The sequence below is a fragment of the Paramormyrops kingsleyae genome, chromosome 13 (assembly GCF_048594095.1).
Source record: "Paramormyrops kingsleyae isolate MSU_618 chromosome 13, PKINGS_0.4, whole genome shotgun sequence".
Classification (NCBI taxonomy): Eukaryota; Metazoa; Chordata; class Actinopteri; order Osteoglossiformes; family Mormyridae; genus Paramormyrops; species Paramormyrops kingsleyae.
Genome location: NC_132809.1, coordinates 9,137,613 through 9,160,014, shown reverse-complemented (window position 1 = coordinate 9,160,014; position 22,402 = coordinate 9,137,613). Strand labels below are relative to the sequence as shown.

Here is a 22,402-nt window from a genome sequence, read left to right as displayed (position 1 = left end):
CAAATGTAAAGTTATGAAAGTTACCCCGAACTTTTCTTATTTTCAAGAAGATATTAAAATCTATATTAAATCTTTATCTACCTCCTATAACAAAAAGGCAATTAAAACCTTAAATGTATGCTCGCGTTTTGCTGTTTTTCTATAATTTGTATTTGATTATTTATGTTGTGAGGAAAGTTTATGTTAGTTATGTGATTTATTTATTGCTGTATACTGTTTGGCTATCCTTGAACCCCTGGATCTTTGCCTTAATGCATGTTTTGTTGCATTTGTATTTCTGAGCAAATTTTCAATAAAAAAAAAAAAAAAAACGGGGATGTAGGTGCAAAAAAAGAGCAGGGCCTTCGGTGCTTTCGGAAATGGCGCCTGCGCAGGGAGCACCGTAGGCGTGCCAACCTCCGCACCACGCGCGCGTCAGTGGCGCTGCGCATGCGTGCGCTGTAAGCGATATCTATGGGGCCAACTTCCGCAGAACGGCTACGTTAATGGCGCTACGCATGCGCACTGTCTTCGTTGTTCCGGTGCCCTTCTCTGACTAGCACGCTTGAGTTTCAGTTTCTCTGTCTCTTTTTTAAATAGAGCATCATGTTTAGATCAGCCGTGCTACGATCTGTCTCTGGAATCCGGGGTTTGGTGCGATTACAGCCTTCTTACGCTGGTAAGTTTGAAACAGGATTTATTTGATATGTAGATGTTTTTGTGGCAATATTACCGGCTGCCCGCCGGGGTTGCCTATTGAAGGACGGCTATCTCTCCGCTAGGGGAATGTAGGGCCGGTGTAAGTCGCTTTACAAATCAGCGCTACACCTTACAACCTATTCGGTTTTGTGAATGGAGTGTGATTTGTGCAGTTATATTTAGTGAATATAACGTCCAGTCATCTTCAAATAGTATACCGGTGCATAACGTCGCTAACTGTCCTAGTTATGGTGAATATGGCTGACTGGAGCATGCTCGTATCACTCAATGTCACCACATTAATGAACAAATTTTATGTTATTTGGTCGGAAGCTGGTCTGCTTTGAATGGGATTAGCGGTAAACAGTATTGTTTTTTCAATTTCTCACTGAATAAAATACGAGTCATGCGGCAGCTAGGTGACTATCCGTTTAATAAGGTGCACAAACAAGTAACTGCAGAAAATACACGAATATCTTCAATACGGACGGTTAAATCGGGATAATGTTGCACCTATGTATAATTTTTACACGATAAACGGTCTGCCTTTTGTGAATTTTTAGAAAGAAATGATAGTGTCCTTGTAATGACCCACTGCTAGAGTGAGGCTTTGTGGCCTACTATTTCCTTATATGCAGAATTCATTGAGCATTCTGATTTCTATCATTCTTGGAAGATTCTTTAATAAAACTTTGCCGAACTGTTTAGTTTTGGGCCCGAATAGGTTATTAATATTTTTTTTGAAAATAGTTTGAGGTCACGCGGCAGGTGAATTTGCTGATATTTACCCGATCTGTGCATCTGGACGAAAAGTTCTTAACATATGATAGGTTCATGTTAATGCAACAAACTATAAGGTATTCATTGCTTATTTAGTGCCGGTTATGCGCGTCAATTCCTTTAAACGGTAAACTTGCTTATGCCAACGTGTTGCCTTGTGCTAGTGGGAACTAGTATGATATTAACGTTTCCTCTTGGTTGCTTAAGCGTACTACTCGCAGACATGAACAGATTTGGTCATTCACTGATATTCTTATATGAAAGTTGACTGTGGATAGAAATATTTGACTTCCAGCAGTCACGTGCTGTATTGACTGGGTCATACCAGAATCATCCTGGTTTAGTTTGTGTGCATCGTTTTGTTTGAATCCCGCCAGCTCCCCTGCAAACCCGCTGTTACTCCCATGGTGCGCAGGAGACCGACGAAGAGTTTGATGCCCGCTGGGTAACCTACTTCAACAAACCTGACATCGATGCCTGGGAGCTCAGGAAAGGTAAGGGCCACGTTAGTGGACAGTCTGGCTGTCATTGGCACAAAATATAACCACGTAAACTGAGGATATATCTGGGTTTTTATTGACGTCTTTTGCACACATTACAAATTCTGCCCCCCCCCCCCCCCCCCCACCCCAGTTTAACTTCTCATTTTACTGTATTGGGATGTTAATCATAGTAAGATATTTGTATGGATGGTCTTCATTCTAGTCAAATTACCCTGTAGATCTATAAAAAGCAACTTCTGCTTTAACCAGTAAGACGCGTAAATCCAAATCATTACTTAACTCTGATGTTAATTGAAACTGTACGTTGTATCGTAGCCTCAAGCAAAAGTTCTGATCCTGCCATAAAACACAATGGGCAGCAAAGACCGTAAGGCATAAAAACCCCAGATGTGGTTGAAAGATCACAACCGCCTTCCCCCCAACTGCTCAGGCATGTGAGGGGAACCCAGTCAGCTAATCAGCCTGAGCATGGTGTGAACATGAGTCTTAAGTCTTTGGCAAATCCATAGAGTCTGGAGAAAAGTCAAATAGATCATTAGTCTCTGCCCGGTTAGTTTTTTTTTTTTTTTGTTTTGCTATAATTCTAAATCATATGGCAGCCATTCACACCCAAATTGTAGTATCACAATGCCTTTTGATTTCTTTGCCCAATCCTCAGCAAATTTTTATGAGCAAATGTGCAATGACACGTTTTATCTATGGCAGTCACTATACTACGTAGAAATATGAATCTCTGCAACTGCTTGACTGATCCAGTTGAAATTTTGGAAGAACTATTCTGTCTTGTTCAGTACTGACATGATGATATTACAGATGTCCCAGCCATCAGCCAGTTAGCTTTCAGCAGTCTTATTACATGTCAAACTATGGCCCGTTAGGACAAAAATTGATCGGTAGGTTTATATATATATATATATATATATATATATATATATATATATATATATATATATATATATATATATATATATATATAAACCTACCGATCAATTTTTGTCCTAGCGTACAATATATATATATATATATATATATATATATATATATATATATATATATATATATATATATATATATATATATATATATATATATATATATATATATATATATATATGGGCAATGTGCTGGTGTGTAGCTGTTTGTATTTTATTCTCCTCCCTCTCCCCAGGCATGAACACTCTCATCGGTTATGATCTTGTTCCCGAGCCAAAGATTCTCGATGCGGCTCTCCGAGCTTGCAGACGGTTAGACGACCTGGCCAGTGCTGTCCGCATTCTTGAAGCAGTTAAGGTGAGTGTCTTTTTGAATATACCTGTCATTTTGTGCTGTAATATTTACATGGTACTCAGGCAACTTGGTGCATTGCATGATATATATAATATAGTGAATTCCCTGCATTTCCAGAAATCCTTTTTTATATTGTGAGGTTTTTAATTTTAAGTTGATTTGCAGGTTGCTTGGAGGAAGTGTGAGCTGTTGGCAAACAGAGGGTCTTTATTTAAAAAAAAAAATGCTTTAATATTAAAGTTCTCCCTAATGGGAAAATCCTGGCATCTTTCTTAGAGCTGGTTGTCTTAAGTTTTCAGCCATTAACTTGATCATTTGTGTGATTGGTCTTGAGGTTAATTCATTTGTCAGATGCTTGTATCTAAAGCGGCTTATAAGTGACACAAATGGCACATTTGAAATCGCACGTCTTTTAGCTTTGCGTAAAACTGCTGAAGTAAGAGAAATGTATCTTTAGAGTAGATTTATCTCAGCCCCAGATATTTAAGTTGGTTTGTGCCATGTCGCCTTTTAGGTACTGATGTCAAATCTCTTTATAATTAGTGCTTCTTGGGGATTTGGATTCTGATATTCCTTTTCATAACATTATGCATTAAACTGGTGACAATTTCCAAGTAGGTAAACTAAAATGGTTTCTGGGGGGATTGTATTTGTTTTTCTCTTGAGGCATGTTTCATTCTACTCCCCTTATATTGTACTGGAGTGTGCTGTGATTGCCCTGAGTGTTTGAATGCTGGTATCATTAGAAGTGCAGGTTCTCACACCTAGTACAGGATGGTACTGAGCACTGTGCTTCAGATATTGTTTCTGAGTCTTGCCTTTTCATGAGCTCATGATTCATATGCGTTTAACTCAGTGAGGGTGTGGTTAGGGTTGGGATTTGTTTTTGGAGAGAGAAAATTCTCAGAGCTTATTCCTGACCCTCTCTTGCAGGAAAAAGCTGGTCCTCACAAAGAGATCTACCCCTATGTGATTCAGGAGCTGAAGCCCACACTGGAGGAGCTGGGCATCCCAACGCCAGAGGAACTTGGCATTGACAGGGCGTAATATCAGCGTGTAGGTACAGTCAAGGGCATAACTTTGGTTTGAACATTGGGCAGGTTGAGATATTCACTCATTTAGGCAGTGACATAATTATTGGGGGGGTTGTACTAGCCAGTTTTGATTATTGTGGGAGCTACAAACCCCCCCCAGCCCCCTGTAATTTATGTCTGTGGGTGCAGTAGTGTTGTCACAATGCCAAAATTACCTCCATATCACTTTAGGTGTCTCGATACCAGCGCAGCAACTATAACAGAGAAAAAGTCAAATATTGATTGTTAAGTTGTGCTCTTATGTCACATCACTGATTCATATCACTGCGCTGAAGAAAAGAAAAATAAACATGCTGGCACGCAAGACTGTAAACTGTATTTCTGCCATTATGAAACTCATCACTATTAATCTCCACTTCAGATATTAATAGCTAACGTATAATATAGAATATTAGAATGTTTGTAGCAGTTTCTTCAGCTATGTTCCAATTCATCTGCTCCATAAATGGGTTTTTTTTTTTAAAAAAAAAACTTCCCGCACAGTGTATTGTGCTTGATTGTCTAACTGCTTAAAACAGCGTAGGCTGATAATCTGTAGGAACAGGTGCTAGTTAGATGACGTCAACATAGCCTGTCTCTTTATAGTATGAGCTGTTGCTTTATTATTATACGATTACTAGTGTAAATCACTGACTTGAACTATGTATTTAACTAGCTGACTTTTTAATAGCTTCACTTTTTTATGCAGAACGCTTAGACCAGATCAATCAAATGTGCTAAACTATATTCAAACAGTTGGATTCGCTTGAGAATATAGCGTTACCGATGTATGTAATAGTGTAATTGGTACAGGTACTAAAAATGTAATGCCGAACAGCTTTCAAAAATGTGCTGCAGTACCTTTTCAGTACCAGTATCCTGTGCAACACTAAGGTACAGTACCACACGGCTGCTGGCTTGCAGCTGAAAGTCTGTAATATCAAAAGTCCTCAGGAATTGTGCGTTTTACCATGGTGGCTAAAAATGTGTTTTAAATAGTGCTTGAATTGCAAGGTCTAATCCTGTCTCTCTTTGCATTCATTTTAGGGTATTTGCATAGTGAGTTCTGCTGATGTTTATTTACCGGTAATTCGTTTGTGCTAATTTATTTGTGAACATTCCATGAAGGTTTGGAGATGCGTCTTGTAATTCTTTGCTCTCAATGTCCCATCAGGTCTTCAGAAGAACCGCTGGTCCCACTGCACTTCAAGCCTCAGCCAAGCTTCCTGATCTTCCTGTGACATGAAATCTGTCCAAATGTGTATAAATAATTATGGAGCCCTAATAAAGGACGGTTTATCTTTAAAGGATATTTGTGTTTGTAGTTTCTCCAGAATCATGTTTGTGAGGCTTCATGCATACAGGTGGTGGAGGTCCCTGTTTTTAAGGGTTATGTCTGCATACTTGGCATAAAAGTCCTTTACAGAAGGTGTTGCCCTCTGTCACTGAAGCTTTTTCTTTCCGCGCTTTGTAATTTTAATGGGCAGGATATGTAGGACCAGCTGTTGTTGGAATGGTGTCTGCTGTGGTGGAGTGGAGCTGACATCTCTGCTATTTTCATGCTTTTACCCTTATCCAGTCAGGATCTCCAGGACACGCTTGAGCACTTTAATGAGCATGAAGCAACAGATATTATACTTGGCAGCTCCAGATGAAGGAGTTTAAGTACCTGAGTTTAAGTACATGAGATTGGCAGGTGGTTTGGTTCTCACTGCGGTTAAAGGGCACTGAGCAGCTCCATGGTGGTGAGGTCATTGGACAAGGCTGAAAGATTTTATGTATGGGAGGTAGACATGGGGCTTCTCCAAAGGCTTATGTGGGTTTACTATCAATGGTGAAACAAGGTGGTTGGAGATCTGCAGACATCTCTAGAGCAGATCCAGGATGTGCTGAAAGGATTATATCTCCCAGTTGACTTGAGAACATCTGGGGATCCCCTGGATGTGCTGGTATATGTGGCCATACGAGAGGTTTGGTCTGTGATTGATGTGCATCTCCTGTGTGCTCGAAACTGTGAGTTTGGCTTGATGTTCAAGTTTTCCACATGTTTGTCTCGCTGGCCTTTTATTTGAGGGTGAAGAGGGCGTTGCACACTGGTGTCTGGTTGGAGTTTGCTTACGAGCTGCAGATGACATTTTCTGTGCATAAAATCTATAGATCAGTGTGTTTTTGTGAGTGTTTCTGGTTTAATTTCCTAATTGCCAGTAATTCTGAACACAGTCGTCAAGCTTTGTTTTACTCTAGGTTGCTTGCTTGTTTGTAATCTCTGAAATATGTTACACCAGACCCCTTATCTCTTATCGAAGGGACAGCATGTCTATTTGCTTACTTTCCAACCAAAAGGATTGTTGATTAAACTAGCTAAACAGTAAATGTTAAGTGCTTTATGTATATAGTTGGTCCAACTATGTTGTAGGACCACTATCATTTATTTTCCTTGAAATATGGGGGCAATGAGTAGCTCAGCCAATTAAATTATCCATGTCAAGAAGGGTGTTGGTTTGAATCCTGTGACTGGTAGAATAATCATATCACTGTTGAGCCCTTGAGTAATTCTCACATACCCTGCATTCTGACTCCCAAAAACTGTGTCTCACAAAGAGCTGGATAGGTTATCAAAATCCAAGGTTTTCCAATGTACCTTGTAAAAATGGCAGATTATCTTGTAACAGGCAGATCTGTTAGCCAGTAATTAGGAACGACAAAATGTTTTCTACGACAAAGCATTTTACGAAGTTACCAGATGTGCCCTTTTTCTGTGAATACTGCTTGCCGACTACTAAATCAGTATGAAGTTCCTTCTTGACATAAGGTTACCTCCTGGGATTAAAATTGTAGGACCACTTCCTTAAATGCTCTGAAACCTGGTCCTGTAGGGTTTCAGGTGTTGAACAGATTACTGTCTTTTTTCCCCCTTCTTCCAACTGATATTCCATTATCCTTACATCTGAACTTAGCCAAAATGTGAAGCTATACTCCCCTAACTCAGTGTGTTGTGCCTATGGTGATGCTTGCTGTCGAGTAATCCCCTCCCAACCCTGCCGGCCCATGATTTCCATGCCGACTGTCACCTCCACAGTGTAGTGATGAGGTAGAGGTACTGCGTCATGCGTTTAGTGTAATTCAACAAGGTCCACAATAAGTAACAAGTTAACAATAAGTAACGCTCAGCGATCTAGAGAAGCTTCTTCATTATGACAAGATTATCTCGCAATTTGAAATAGGTCTACCCAATGCTCCTGTCCCCTATATCCTGAAACATCTGGACGTACAAAGCAAGGTAAGACAATCACGGCAACAGCATTTACGTCTACGCGTCAAAGTTGGATTTAAATATCTAAATGTGTCACGCTGAGCTAATGCCAATTCCCAACAAAATCGCAGACGCGTCAGCTGCATTGGCCGCCAGAGAGCAGGCTAGGCCCATCTTTACGGCCCAAAGATTACGGGAAATAATTTTTGGGAAAAATAAGCCTGTTATATACGCGAATACTCGTATAATTTTGAGAGCCAGTCGGTAGGCTATATTCGACAAGTACTCATTATTTAAAAGCTTAATTTAAAACCTCCATCACTGATAATACAATTGTACCTTACGTTTATCTAACTTTAGTAGCAATACTATATATCTTTAAAGTGAAATGTTTTCTAAACAACGAGCAGCATTCCGATTCTGCCTTCATGCTCAGGCTTCTTCAGACTAAACATCGTGCAGATATTAAATAAATTCGACGTTTCTTGTTCGTGAGAGGATGTTTTTTCCCCTGTAATGCGATGCCATCTTTTATTCTTGAAATACCAATAATAAAAGAAAACAGTGTATGCCACATTAACTATCCTATTGTACACACCTGAAGCTGTACACGTGATAATCGGTGGAAGAACATAAAGATCACAATAAAATAAAACGTATTATACTAAAATATAATCTAATTCAAAATATTTGTCACTTTAAAATCCACAAACTAAATGAGAACGTTTTCTGTTCTAACAAAAGTCGGGCAAAATTTTTACAAAGCACTAATATAAAAGAAGGCTATTGAATGAATTTAGCAATGAAAGAACGAAAATAACTCTGACTATCTACTTAATACCACAAATGGTAATTATTAACTTGTGTGTGCTCTGTGTAGGCGCACCCTAAAGTAGGGGATCTGAGCCGCGGACCGGTACAGATCGATCGGTTATTTCATAAGTTTAATCGTTTCCAGTTTTTTTCTCAGATAGACACGTGAACGTGACGGGTTGTAGAAAACCGAAAATATATAGAGATTAGCCACCAGCGTCCTGCGGCCCATTGGAATACCGGCCGCGGACCGGTAGCGGTCCCCTAACCGGAACCCCCATACTAAATACTATTTAAATTGCGATTATGATGATGATGAGACCCATGCATGTCGCGCATATCTCGCAATCAATCTCTGGGTTTGTCGGTAGCTCGCCATGTGATCTCCGTTCATTTGCATAAGTCCGTAATTATTCAAGCTGTCGGTGCCGCTGGGGAACTTGTTGCTGCCACGGGGCGGGCCTTAGATGCGTGCTGGGGCGGGGGTGCACTTCAGTGCCTGGAAAGTCGAGTAAAGGGTAGGGAACCCAATGGCGAAGCATTCCGAGAAATGAAGTCGCTCTTTTCTGTCGATAGTTTTTAAGCATTATTATTATTATAGAGTGGCGTATTTAATTCGGCGACGGAACCTTGCGCTTCATCGCCTTTCCGTCGGGGAGAAGAAGGAGGGCTGAAAACCCCGTGAATGAGCGCTGCTCCGGCGTGGTGGTTTGCGACTGAGAGAGTGCCAGCGAAGAGGGAAAAGGTTTGCGTAGGAAGCAGGGATGGTGGACAACTCCGGCAGCAGCAAGGCGCAAATGGTGAGTTTAACACGGCAGAGGTGATGGCTCACGGTAACAATCCAGGAAGGCTCGTATTGGGCAAAAATTCAGCTATATGAAGGAATCTCTGTTCCTGCGGCAAAAATGATCCAGTATCTTATTTTTTGTATTTATGTATTTATATTGAATTATCTAAATGTTTTCCAAATATCAAGCAACTCGGTGTAACATTGTTTCCTTTTTACTTTACCCAACAGCTTCTACTTAGTACGGGGTCCGGCGTTCATGTTGAATCGGCAGCCTACCTGAAAACAAAACGTGCGCTTGTTAATAAACTGCCATATTGTCAGTATAATAAGATTAAAGTGGCATATGGCTGCCCATTGTGCTTTACAGGATTAGCGAGTTAAGGGTTTAATTAGCGCATAAATTGTGCTACAGTATGCTGTTTCATTCATCTGCGCTTTCTGGAGCCGCGCCATATGCTTCTGGTTATCCCGTGACCGTTTTATCGGCACTTACTGCGGTGAGCTGGAGAGATACTGTACAATGAAATAGGCCTACGTACTGGGAAAAAATGCTTTTGATTTTTGTAATTGGGGTTGTTTGTTAAAGCAGCAAATATATTCAAAGTTTTCTTTTTCAGAAGTCTGCAATAGTAGTCATAGTCGGATGGTTGTTTATGTACAAATGGTGTTTTGTAAAGGAAAACATGGTGATCCACTGTGTCGCAGCCATGATTACTTGGACCGGAGCCCTGACACTAAGTTGTATCGACACTGACGTGTAGTGTATTTGATTACAGCTTTTTTAGGCTTTAAGGGTCGACTGCTGATTTTTTTACATGGAAAATTAAAATGCAACTTTACTGCCTGCGTTAACGCTTTTATTTAAAAAAAAATCGTGATGCGAGTTTTTGAGCTGCTTAAGTTTGAGATCAAACGTGCAAATGTAATTTTTTTGTTTGGTTTTAGTCCTGGGAAAAGATGTAAATGCTTCGTATTTATATAATCTATCTAACTTGATTTGTTGCTTTATATAATCATAGGCTATTATCTTGAATGAGTACCTTTCTATATGTTTTGTTCAAATTATGCTGCGGTGCTGCCTTTCTAGTTGGACCTAAATCGGAGATTGTTTTCAGAACAGCGGTTGGAGAAATTACATGTTCACTGTGTTTCTTGAATCTTGCTAGTTAGTTAATTGTGCCCCTAAAACGACTTTAATGCTACTAGAGATATCCATGAGACGTCTGAGGAGATGGCTAATTAAATCTGAAAACAGTTAATTATCAAAATATTCCTGCCAGAAATCTGAGCTGTCTTTATACATGCAGCATATCATATGTGCTATAGGCCCTATATTAATTACGAACACGGGCCTCTTGTAAAGTAACTACCATTCCAATAAGGAGTTGGTCATTTTGTAAATGAATTTTAAAACGATTTAAAGGGGATTTGTCTTTGATTAAATAAAAATGTTTCCAGTTCGATTTGGATAATTTACAAAAAAAAAAAAAATAGGTTTAAGACCATAATATTTTGGCTAATTAAGATGATGTTGGCTGTATGTAGATATATAGATTGATCAAATGAACTCATTCAGATTTGGCTGATTTTTTGGGGAAATCTACTGAATATTCATTTAGGAAAATGACATTGTGTTAGAGTGAGTCACCGGGGTCCTATATGATGAATCATTTATGTTATTAGTGTGTGTTTGTATCTGGGAGGGGGATGGGTACGACTCAGTCGACGTATAGCAGGTGTACCGGAAAACATTCTCTGTGAGGTTTCAGTTGATGTCGGTTTGGGGTAGGTATCTTGTTTTTTTTCCCCAACATTGTTTCCTCGAGGTCTTTTCTCCGAGTTTGAATTCATATATTAGCCTGTCGGGTATGATTAGTATTGTAAGCCTCTGTGAGTGTAATGTCTCGTAATAGCCTAAAGAATGTATGTAATCGTTTAATATGTCTTCAGCATTATTCCCACCTGTGTTTATCACCTTATAAATTAGGCAACTGTCAGTTTTCTCTCCTGTACAATTTTGCAACCTTTTTCAATTATTGTCAGTTATGAATTTCCCCACCGGCTGTATTAAAATTACAGGCAAACCGTGGCAATATCATGCAGTAAATTACAATATCATGGCACACCTTATCAATATACACATTTTTTTAAAGCCGCCTTTCCCAGCAGTCCTGTCTGTCTGACAGTGTTCTGCAGCTCCTGCGGTGGCAAGCCTCTGTACTCACAAACACATCCTTTTACTTTGCTGCAAAATGATGATAATGTGTAGCCAAGCTTATTTGCAATAGCTTTCATGGTGGCTGTATTTTCCAGATCGCCTGAATGAGTGTTTTACCCTGAAACTTCTACATATGACCTAGCTTTCATGTTAGGATTGATATCTAATTCACTGTTGCCTTTTTCTGTTGGTGATCATGTTCACTCCCCGGCCGAAAGCCCTGCTCAAATTCAGTGAATGTAACCCTTCAGGGTGTCAATATCCGATTCACCATTGTTTTTGCACATCCTAATAAAACTGTTGTACAACTGGAAAAAGTTACATTGGAGGGTAGAATAGGGTGTTTTTCCATTAATAGATGTCATGCAAACGAATATGGCTATTTATCATCAGGTGAGATTAAGGTCCATGTCTTGCACTTCAGAATGGAGCAGGCTTTTCACAATGTAGTTGCTCTAGAAGAAGTAAATTATTTTATCTTTGGTGTAGAGCTGGGTGATATGGCAAAAGTTATAACGATATTTTTTCCTGTTTTGACCGATATCGATAATTATCGATATTAGTTTCACAATGCCGTTCCATGTAATAATGTAATAATAAAAATAACCCTATTCTGACAAATAGAATGAATACATTGAAATAAACAATATTAGTAAACAAATACTTATTTTCCAACAAATTTTACTGTTTACATACAAAATTCCCTTAAAATTATAAAAGGTTATTGGTTTTCAAGTATTCAAAGAAACATAGCTCAAATGAACAAAACCATATGATAATGTAACAATGTGCAAAACTATAATATTGCAAATATGTTAAAGGGCAAACATAAGATAAAGCAGGACAGAACTGACTACAACAAGCATCTTCCTCTATTCTTGGTCTCTTAACTTCTTAAAATTCTGAGGTAGAAATCTAAACCAAACAAAAAACACTTATTCAAAAAAATGCCAAATCACGGTTAGATTTTTTTTGTCCGGCGCTGCAAAACGTCACCACATGTCACCATGTCACCATGTCACCATGTCACATGGTACAAAATCCTCGCGAGAGCAAGACGACTTGAGACAGACCGTGCAGCACAAACTGGAACCGCCTCAGTGACGACACAACTTTGCCCTTATTGGCTGAAGATTTTAGTTACACGCATGACGTTTGTATCCCTGGCAGTTCCGATGCGTAATCTGGTATTTCTCCAGAAAAGCACGTAGAGCAGTGAGAACTGGTTTCAGTTCATTTCCTTTGGTAAAATAAAGTTTTAAATAAATTACATAAATGCTCTAACAGTACATCTAAGTTAGTGGTTTATTTATTGTTAGTTACTGTAATGTTTTGCAGCTTTATTTGTTTAATCGTCCAGTCTGAAAGAAGGCATTCAAGTAAGAATTGCATTGTACTCTGTACATGACAATAAAAACTTTGAATCCTTGAAATACATGTATTTGAGCTTTTTCCTGGCAGCTATCTTTTTACACAGAGTCACTATGCACAATAGTTTTATTCACTGCTAACAGTTTGTATCAGGAGCTGGTTATTGTAAAAGAAGTAATGTGCATGCAGGTGATATTTGTGTAGATTTATCCAGGGCTGTGGAGTCGGAGTCGAGGAGTCGGAGACAGTTTTGGGTACCTGGAGTCGGAGTCGGCAAAAAGTTAACCGACTCCGACTCCTACTAAATTTAAATGGGAATTAAAAAAGTAAGTTGAAATGTCCCAATTCACAAACAGTCATAATGAACTACTTCTCTGCTGTAAGAATAAAGCCCAATGCATGCAGTGCATAATGTTACCACGAAACGAACATGTCAAGTAACCATGAAGCATGCTTTTCATTGACTGTATGCGTCACTATATGGGATGTAATGCACAGGTAAGGTGCGGCACCGCTTTCCATTGTGTCGTGTTCCACTGTTACAGGGAACTGTGAACCTAGCCTAAAGCCCCCCATACATTTACAGATGCACTGCCGATTTTTCGGCCGTTCAACGAGTCATCACGCGCCAAACACCTGAAAAATCATCTGGTGTGTTCTCAGCTCCGTCGGCTCCCCTTCGCTATGCGCTACCCTTGAAACCTTGTTTTCATTGTGTTTGTCTTTAATCTGGCATTATAGTAGAGTGTTGGCTTCCTAGCCAGCAGTTCTGTGGTGAAATGACATGTATGTTGCCTTCCTTTCCTTCAATGGATGTAGAAAATACATTAGCATAGTATATACATACAGAGGAGTCGGAGTCGGGGAGTCGGAGTCGGAAGATTTAGAAACTGAGGAGTCTGAGTCGGAGCATTTATCTACCGACTCCACAGCCCTGGATTTATCCACACCCTTCTGGCAGTGCGGCCATTGCAGTCAGGTCTCGCAGACTACGAGGAGTAGAAGTTGTCCGACTTGGCTGCAGTCAGTTTATACTCCACCCCTGCAGCCGCCAGCACATCGCACTCCACGTCGTGTCAGCTACAGACAGACCAAAGCCCAAGTTGAATGCAGCCATTGCTTCTTTAAGGGAGGATGGGTAAAATTACAACGTTGTCGGTGATTGGCTGTTGTGCTGGCATTCAGTAAACCTCTGCTCGATAGGCCATCGATTTGTCTGTCTCAGTGCATTCTCTAAAACGGAGCAAACTTGGTTGATCGAGTTTTATAGTCTGGGTGTATCATCGTGATCGTCCTTATTTTTTATCGATAAAAAATCGAGATCGTTTTATCGCCCAGCACTAGTTTGGTGTAACAATTTGCAGATTCTTTTTCCATTGCAGTTTGCAAATACTGCTTTTGATCCTCTATTAAAAAACACCTCTAGCAAACTTAAACAAAAATCGCGAAAAATGTTTGTTTTTTTTCTTTTTTGAAATTTGTGGGTTTCCATCAATGGTTTTTCAGTTTGAATCTTCAAGATCCAAAGTTTAATGGGAGCCCCACCTTTGTCTGCTGAATCAGCGTGGCATGAGATTCAGAAGTTTGTCATATTCACAGTAAATTTTCCCTTCCTCTGTGTGCTGAAAGTTTTACTGTAAATGTCATTCTGCTAAACGCAAAGTAGCACAAAAACGTGTATCAGAAGTACAGATTAAGGTACAAAGTATGAATTAAGGTGCATGTCCATTAGCACAAATATGTAAGTACAATATAACATGTATTGCAATGTTAACATAGTAATCAATGTATAGTAGTAATCTTAAGTATGGATGCTTCAGCCAAAGTAATAAGGACTCTGTTCTCTGGCTTCTGTTCTCTTAGCCCAGCTTGTCGCAGGAGGGTAGCCTTGGCGCTGCCTATCCTCAGGGCACTGTCGCCGGGGTGAAGCTGGAAGCAGTGATGGAGCAGCTCCAGCGCCAGCAGCAGGTCCGCTTGGAGATGGAGCGGAAGGAGAGACACATGCGCGAGTCCCACATCAAGTATGCTCAGCAGCTGGCAGCGCAGCAGGCCATCCTGGCAGCCGCCCGTGCTTCGGGTGCCGCCCTGGGACCCGGCTTCCTGGGCAAGGCCCTCGGGGGCGTCGTCTCCGGGGCTGGGCAGCAGCCTCAGGCCTCCACCCCGAGCAACATGGCGGACTCGGAGCGGGAGGACGACGAAGACCGGGGCCCAGATTCGGAGGAGGACGACGATGACGAAGAGGAGATGGAGGGTGTCGAGGGCAGCGAAGAGGATGGCGAGGGCGGCGGCGGCAGTGCCCTGGAGTACCTCCGGAAGCAGACCCTGGCTCTCCAGCAGGGGGCGACTCGTCTTCCCACCCGCCCGTTTCCTTTGTACTCTGCTGCTTCCTCGGCGCCTGGGGCCCAGCGGGGCCCTTCTCCACTCGTCAGGGTGAAGCAGGAGCCCGAAGATGGGAGCCCGTTGCCAGCAGGGTCCCAGTCCTCCGCATCGCCCAACGGACAAGCCGACTGGGGATACGGGGAGTCGTTCAAACAGGTGGGAGGCCGCGCGCCTCTGGCCGGCCCTGTGGCCCCGAGGCTCTCGCTGAACCCCGTCTAAGCTTCCCGCTCTCAGTCTGTCACTTCCTCACTCACTGGGAGGCTTGTCAGTTCTACTGGGCGATTGCGTGATTCACGTGACCGTCTTCCGCGGTACAGCTGGGGCCAGCTCCACTGTTTTAGGGGCCCTAGGCTAAGCTGTAGGGAAGCCCCCCCTGTCAGGAAAGCTGATGATCATTTCACTTCCTCTGCAACGTAGGTCATTCAGGCGCCCCAGGCAGCTGCATGTTCTGCCTATAGGCCCTGGCTAAAGCTGGCCTGTGTATGATAGGTACTTTCCTCCAGGAGATAATTCAGAGGTATTGGCATGTTTTAAAATATCAGGTCAGTGTGAAGCTGTACGGTCCCATGTTACGCATCGGCATCCCATCACGTATGCTTTTTTTAGCGTGGGGGGCGTTGAGCCACTCCCGCTGGGTGCCAAAGGCCGCCCCCCCCCCCCCCCCCCCCCAGCGCTTTGCTGTCAGCCCTGCCAGGTCCTTTTTTTCTTGGCGTGCGGCTTCCGCGGCCAAAATTGCACTGGCAGGAGAGCTGGCAGGCAGCCAGCTGGGGGGGTGCTATCCGGCACGTGGCTGTTCCCACCCCCCTGCATGTTTCTGCCACCAGTTTGGACCAGGTCCAGGATGTGCCTTGTGGCTAGATATACACGGGACCCGCACTTATTACAGAGCAGCCCCCCAGTCTCCACCTCGCCCCATTGGCCGTTCACGCCCGTGGGCGTTTGCTGAAGCAGCTCGGGAATCTACAGCATTTCACTCCCAGCTTCAGCGGTCCTGACCTTCCCCATGTTCTCAGCCTTCTTCCCTTTAGCCGCTTTTTCCGTTAGCGGCCGAGGCCCCCAGTAAATGCTCCATTGAATCCGCTTCTTGGGTGGGCTAATTTGCAAGCTGGTAGCATGTGAAGTTTTATTTTCTTTAAAAATAAGGACAGGTTTGTTCTGCGAAGGGGAGGACAAGCGGGCCGCGGCCTCCGTAGTGGGGGAACCACCGCATGTGGGCTTTCCTAGCCACTGGGTATCTCTCGTGGTGTAACGGTGAGAAGATACTCTGGCGTGCCACTGTGGCGCGGTCGTGGTGTCATGCAGCGGAAACCGCAGCCGCTTTTACGGCACGACAGGAGCCCCGCCTGGGGGCAGGGAGGGTGGGTCATCGTGGAATGACTGTCTGTCAGCCATCTTGGCTCCTGTCCTTTTATCTCTCATCAGCTCTTCAGTATTCAATGTCCCCTCTCACCGTTTCAGGTTGCGCTGATGGGGGATGGGGGGGGGGGGGGTGCTGTTTTGATGGTATTGTCTCTGTGAGGTACTGGGGGGGGGGTGACAGATGCTCCAGTGGGGTTGGGGGTGGATTTCACAGTTTATACATATGTTTGCGATTTCGCGATTTATCCACGTAAAAATGAATCATCCTCTGCCAACGGAGAAGCCTCAGGTGGTGTTTCAGCCTTTTGCATTTTTTTTTTAATTCTCATTTTTCATTTGAGTGACATTTCAAAATGGACAATTTCGGTAATTACAGCAAAAAAAAGAGGCATTCAAGAGGCACCTTAAGGGCAGACGATGGTGCCACAGTTGTACGACGGAGTTGGAGGGAAAGGCGGGGGGGGGGGGCAGTTTTTGTCAGTGATGTATGCCTTGTGACCTTGCCCCAGCCCTAAACAGCAGAGTAAATAATTGTCAGACAAGAGGACAGACAAAGGGGGCTGGTGGAACGATAGAGGGGAGGGTGGGCTTGTTGCTTTCCTGACGGGGCCTGCGAGGTCCTCTCCGCTCTGGCCTGAAGAACGAGGGCTGCCTGACCTCCTAATCCCTCGATCCCACCCCAGGGCCTGTGGGATGGTTTCCAAGCCCCCCTCCCATTCACACAGTCAATTCTGCCCCCTCTGCAGCCTGCAGCATGTTAATCCCATCATGATTAATGGGTTTTTAATCACGCAGGGTGGACAGTGGCCTGTGTGTGTGTGTGTGTGTGTGTGTGTGTGTGTGTGTGTGTGTGGACACGCAAGTGCATATTGGAGGGCCATCTCACCTCCTTACTGATGGCAGGCACCCCCAGTTTCTCATGGTCTCAGCATCTCCTCGTCTTTTAGATGAAATTGTGTCAGGTGACCAGCATTGTTGCATCATAATTGCATAACTATTGTATCTTTAGTTCCTCTCTTTCCAGGAATGTTTCTTTAGCATTTTATTGTAGTCACAAAGCAGGAAGTATGTGCATAGGTGTGTCTTTTGTGGGTCTTAGTGTGATGTTATTTAGTGACATTAAAGATGATTTTTAAAGCAGTTTTTTTTCTGTTGTAAATAGTTACTTTGATTCTCATAAATGTGTAAGTACAGCTGCAGTGTTGAACTGAATTTTCCTCCTAAGATAAAACATTCTGATATTTTTATGTGGTCGGGGGGGGGGGGGGGGGGGGTCGTTGTCTTTTGAGTACATGCCTCTGTTTGCTACATTTCAACAACAGAAACAAGACTGAGGATCACAGGGCTGATGAATTTCGAGCACTCTGCTTCATTAAACCTGAAGTCGCTGTTGCGGATGTATTGTTGACTGCTGTTGCATAATTTAGCCGTCACCCGGCAACACTTAAGCAAGACGGCGGTGTGCGGCTCTGGGCGGCACAGGGCTGGCCGATCGATGGGGATTATCATAAGCTTTTAGAGAAGAGAGGCATTGGCGTTATGTTCGTCTCATAAATTTTGAATGAGGATGCACAAAGTTGTTTGTTTCCTTGCCCCCATTTGTCTTGTTGGAGTGTGGCGTTTTACAGATGACGGAAAAATGCTTCTGTCCAGGAGCCTAGGAATAATGCGAGTGTCTGGGGCTGCTTTTCAGCCTCGCATATGCTGGTACATCTAGATAAATAGAATTAATTAAAAACAGGCTCGCTGTCACACTGATACTGTGTCTGCTTGTGCAGTGCAGTTTCCTGTTTACCTGTTGTTAAAGAACAATCTTCTCGTTCAGTTACTTGAAGAGAGAGATGATTTGGTCTGTGGTTTTTTTTTCCATAGGGGTTCTGTGGTTGTCCATACCACACTTTAGCATAAATTACAAAATCCGTTTACCTGTAACAAATCCAGACTCCAGTTATCATGTGGGAAATGCGTTTTGTAGCTCCATTTCTGTACAGTGTTGGGTTTGAAATGATTGAATTCTGGTGCTGTACTCTATTTTAAAAGAGAGAATTTTTTATATTCAACACAATGAAACCTGTTAACGTTCAAGGCCACAGTTGAACGAAAAGTTTGCTTTAAGGGGGAAATTCAAAAAAGTCCAAACATGTCACCTCAGTCAGCCAATCAGACGTCGGCATTTGAAAAGGGCTATAAATTGCTAAACAAAAGGTCTTGTCGTTAAGCTTTTGTAGGCAGGCAGGGGTTTGCAGGAAGCGTAGCAGCAACATGCTATTGATTGGCTTCATTTGATGCTGTGGCTCGATCAAATGGCTGCTTTTGTGCTCAGCAGCGAGGCCGTTGATTGGTCTAATTCTTAGGCATGAACACTCCGCTATTGTCTTTCACTCTGCTACTCTCTTTCACGACACAGAAGTATCTTTAATGCATTCTCTTCTAATTTTATTGCCACAAGACACGCAAAATTTGGGTGTAAACTTTCTAAGGAAAAACATATATTGCTGTTATGGAAAAGTTCAACTTTTAAGTTAATTTTAACTTGTTTTCAAAGCCACTCTAATGATAATTTTAAAGGTAATTTACGTAGGTGTTTTAGAAGAGGCAACAAAGGTGACACTTCATAAGATTTTACTTACTGCTTTGCTTTGGGCCGAGTGGAATTTAATAGAGCAATAGTCCTGTCAACAACAAACCTTTGAATTTTCCCACACGAGCCATTTACAGTTTCTAAAGTGTTTGACTGCAGCATCATAGTTACTTGTCCCCTGTGGTTATGAGCAGTCAGATTTATTCTGTTAACATTTAGTTCATAGGTAATTCCTGTCCTGCTTCATATCTTGATTAGCCATTGACATAACAGCCCCTGGGGGTGGGGTTCAGTTTGCCTTGTAAACCCCCTGCACCAAGGGCCCTGTTTGGATCATTCTCCCTTTACTCTGAATTTGAGTTTTTAATAAGGGCATTTCCACACAAAGGTCAACCTTACTATAGTAAAATATTTGCCAGCACAGGAACAGAAGTATTTTTAAAATGTTCAGCCATTTGTCTTTTTCACTGTGTGTAACTGCTCTGATTGAATTTTAAAGATAATTACACCATACCTAGAAATATCTGTTTTTGAAAATTTATTCTGTCCTGTTCATGTAAACAATTATTGATAAGGATGTGAGTTTGGGTTTAGATTGTAATCTCATTGAAACAACTGAAATTGTAATTCAGTGGTTCATGTGTTTTAGGGTTTAATTATTTCTATACCAAGACCAAATAGCACATGTTTGATAATTTTGTGACAGTGTGATTTTAATTTAATCATCTTAACTTATTTAAATGTGAGGTAAGAGACATGAGTTTTTGTTGTAATGGTCCCCCTCCTCCTCCTCAAAGTGATACGGCCAAGATGAGAGGTTAAAAAAAAGGGGTGGGGGGGTGCCGTCGATTACCTCGCCCCACCCAAAGGAAACATTCCAGACAGAATTAAAGAGTTGACTCTTCGAATAGTGAGAATTCCCAAGGCTCGGTGGCTGGGGGGTGCCAACTGGCTCTTGGAGGGTGGGGCCACACTCCTGCCTATCTGCGATTCGCCATCGTTTAATTCGTCTCACTGAATGACTCTGAGGTGGTAAAAGAGAGAGAGGGTGAGAAAATCAAAAGAGCTGGGGGTGTGTGGATGGGGCCATGCTGGGGAGGGAGGGGCCGTTTGCGGAGCCACAGAAAAAGCTTCCCTGTGATCTGCTTCTTGGGCTCCCATCTGCTGCGGTCGCTGGCCTTGGGTTATTTTAGACCATTTCCCTTGCTAGAGGGATGCTTTATGGGAGTTTCAGGGCGCGAACAGTGTCGCACTGACGCAGGCCAGCCAGTCTGCCGCGCCTGTGTCCTGAGGTCTGTCCGTCCGGGGGGGGGGCAGAGAACCCTCCAAGTGTCACGAATGATGGAAGGAGTGAGGCGTTGCGTGAGGCAGGCATGCTGTGGTTGATCCGGGGGTGGGGGCTCTGTCATTTTAGTGCTTTCATGGTTAGGCGCGTTGGATGATTATGGCTTTGATCGCCATTTTTAGTAAGCTGAATGTTAAATTCTGGGGAAACTTCTTTAGTAGGAGTTATTTTATTTATATATCACCTTTATATTTAGACGGTAAAATGTTATGCTGCCGCTTGTTCCGGTAGTAAGTTGTACAAGGCTGTGAAGGCCTTCTTAATGGGGAGGGCTGGTACTGGGGAAGCATGTTTGTGTGGTGCTGACATGCCCGCTAACGCTCTCGCGTTACCCAGCGCTGGCATGGCAGTGAGGACACTGAACACTCTTTGGCTGCCATAACTTCACAGGACAGCTGGAGTTCATGCAGACCTCCCTCTATTATGTGTGGGGCAACAAGGCTGGGGGCTAATTTTGGCTTTAGATCTAGCAATTCGCTGTTCATAGTGAGAATGTGTTGGAGTTGTACCGATGCGAAAATTTTGGCTTGGATACCGATACCACCTGTGGAACTTCAATCTCAATACTAGCTTGATACCAAATCAGTACCGTAAAACATTCACTTATTGCTTTGAAATAAACAGGCCTATGTATGAATTAACCAACAGCAATTCCCTATAACACAGTTTTAACATTATCAGTGAATCACGTACATTGATTAAACTCCATTCAGTGCAGAAACTCTGATATTAATTTGTTCTTAACGTTAGCTTTATAGATGTTTTGTCTGTGATTTAGCTTAAACTGCTTTTCTTCACTGGATAAAGGGAAATGAATGAACTTGCATGTCGGCAAAACATGACTATTACATTCTGCGTTTAAGTTAACAGCTAAATTACATCAGTATCATATGTCTTATGTCTGCATAAATGTGGTGATCTTTAAACTCCCCCTTATATAAATTAGGGTTAGACTGATGCCCCACCAGGTTAAGCATGTTGCCCCCTTATAGCAGCGTTTGCATACTGGGGCTGTCAGATCTGGACATTCACACTTTTGTTCGGTTTAAAACCAAAGTAACAGCATCGCTCACTTCATGTCACCTTGCTTATAAGCTAGAGGCTGTCAGCAATAGTTGTCTCCATCTTCCATCTACGTAGCTTCTTTGCAGACATGTGAAATAAGTGTGACTGTACCTCTCAAAGCACAGATTCTATTCAGCTTTTGCATAAGGAACTTCTTAGTGTATTTAAATGTGTGCAATAGAGACGTACAGCACAGTTTCAAGTATTGAAATTTGCAAAATGGTACAATCCTATAGTTAAAAATTGTAGCTATCATGATATACCACCGATCTGGTATATAGAAGAACATTAGAACATAAGGAAGATTTGTGGTGCTATTCTGTGTGCTTTGTTCAGAAATACAGGCTGAGCTAGAGGCCGTTTAATCCTCCTTTAACCATTAGCTGCTGTCTGAGTGCATTATGCATATTTTTATGTTTTGTAGCCGCGTGCGCTTTGCTGCAAGGAATCCGTTGCCAAGACCTCGCTCCCTTTCCTGCCTTGGGCTATCTTAACGGCCCCGCCGTTGTCGCCGGTAACCAGATCCGCTCTGCAGCCGCTGCAGTCAATCCACCGCAAGTCAAATCCATCCTCTGCACGGCCACACCCGCGACCGCGGGACTCCACCTGCGGCGAGACTTCCGATGCTGGCCAGAGGCTCTCCAGAGCTGAGTGAAAATGACAGGCAGAGCTTAACCACGCAGTGTTTGTTTACCGGGGAAAGGCGATATCGCGCGAGGCCCGTGTTGCAGTGAGCGTGCCAGGTTCTTAGACTTGTCAGCTTGTGGAAAATGCTCATCGTGATGAATCCATATCAACGCATAGACTAGGCAAAAAATATTTATAGCTAAATTTGATGCAAGGTTGTGATCACCCTCGATAAAACGATATCGTGATCCCGTAGCCGTCTGCTAGTCACTATGCGGAG

The 22,402-nt window shown here is 42.6% G+C and overlaps 2 protein-coding genes across 6 annotated transcripts in view; both read left to right on the top strand.

Annotated features, from left to right (window-relative positions):
- Positions 1-477: 477 nt before the first annotated feature.
- On the top strand, positions 478-5,631 carry cox5aa (cytochrome c oxidase subunit 5Aa). Of its 4 annotated transcripts, none has more exons than XR_002839246.2 (6): positions 478-658; positions 1,836-1,952; positions 3,130-3,251; positions 4,182-4,308; positions 5,369-5,407; positions 5,496-5,631. XR_002839246.2 is itself a non-coding variant. In XM_023820012.2 (6 exons), the coding sequence occupies exons 1-4, from the start codon at positions 586-588 to the stop codon at positions 4,293-4,295; spliced, it is 426 nt and encodes a 141-aa protein (XP_023675780.2). In that variant the 5' UTR covers positions 478-585; the 3' UTR covers positions 4,296-4,304; positions 5,369-5,407; positions 5,496-5,631. The 4 variants fall into 4 exon arrangements, 3 of the variants coding, with proteins under 3 accessions (XP_023675780.2, XP_023675781.2, XP_023675779.2); XM_023820012.2 differs by having other exon boundaries at positions 4,182-4,304; XM_023820013.2 differs by lacking the exon at positions 5,369-5,407.
- A 3,192-nt stretch (positions 5,632-8,823) lies between these two features.
- arid3b (AT-rich interactive domain 3B) overlaps positions 8,824-22,402 on the top strand; it is a 41,346-nt gene continuing 27,767 nt past the window's right edge. Inside the window, exons 1-3 of one of the 2 annotated variants that reach the window (XM_072698132.1) lie at positions 8,824-8,905; positions 8,989-9,187; positions 14,630-15,301. In XM_072698132.1, coding sequence (XP_072554233.1) covers positions 9,152-9,187; positions 14,630-15,301 — 708 coding nt within the window. In that variant the 5' untranslated portion in view covers positions 8,824-8,905; positions 8,989-9,151. Of the gene's footprint in view, positions 9,188-14,629; positions 15,302-22,402 lie in introns of both variants that reach the window. The other variant, XM_072698131.1, reaches the window with a different exon arrangement.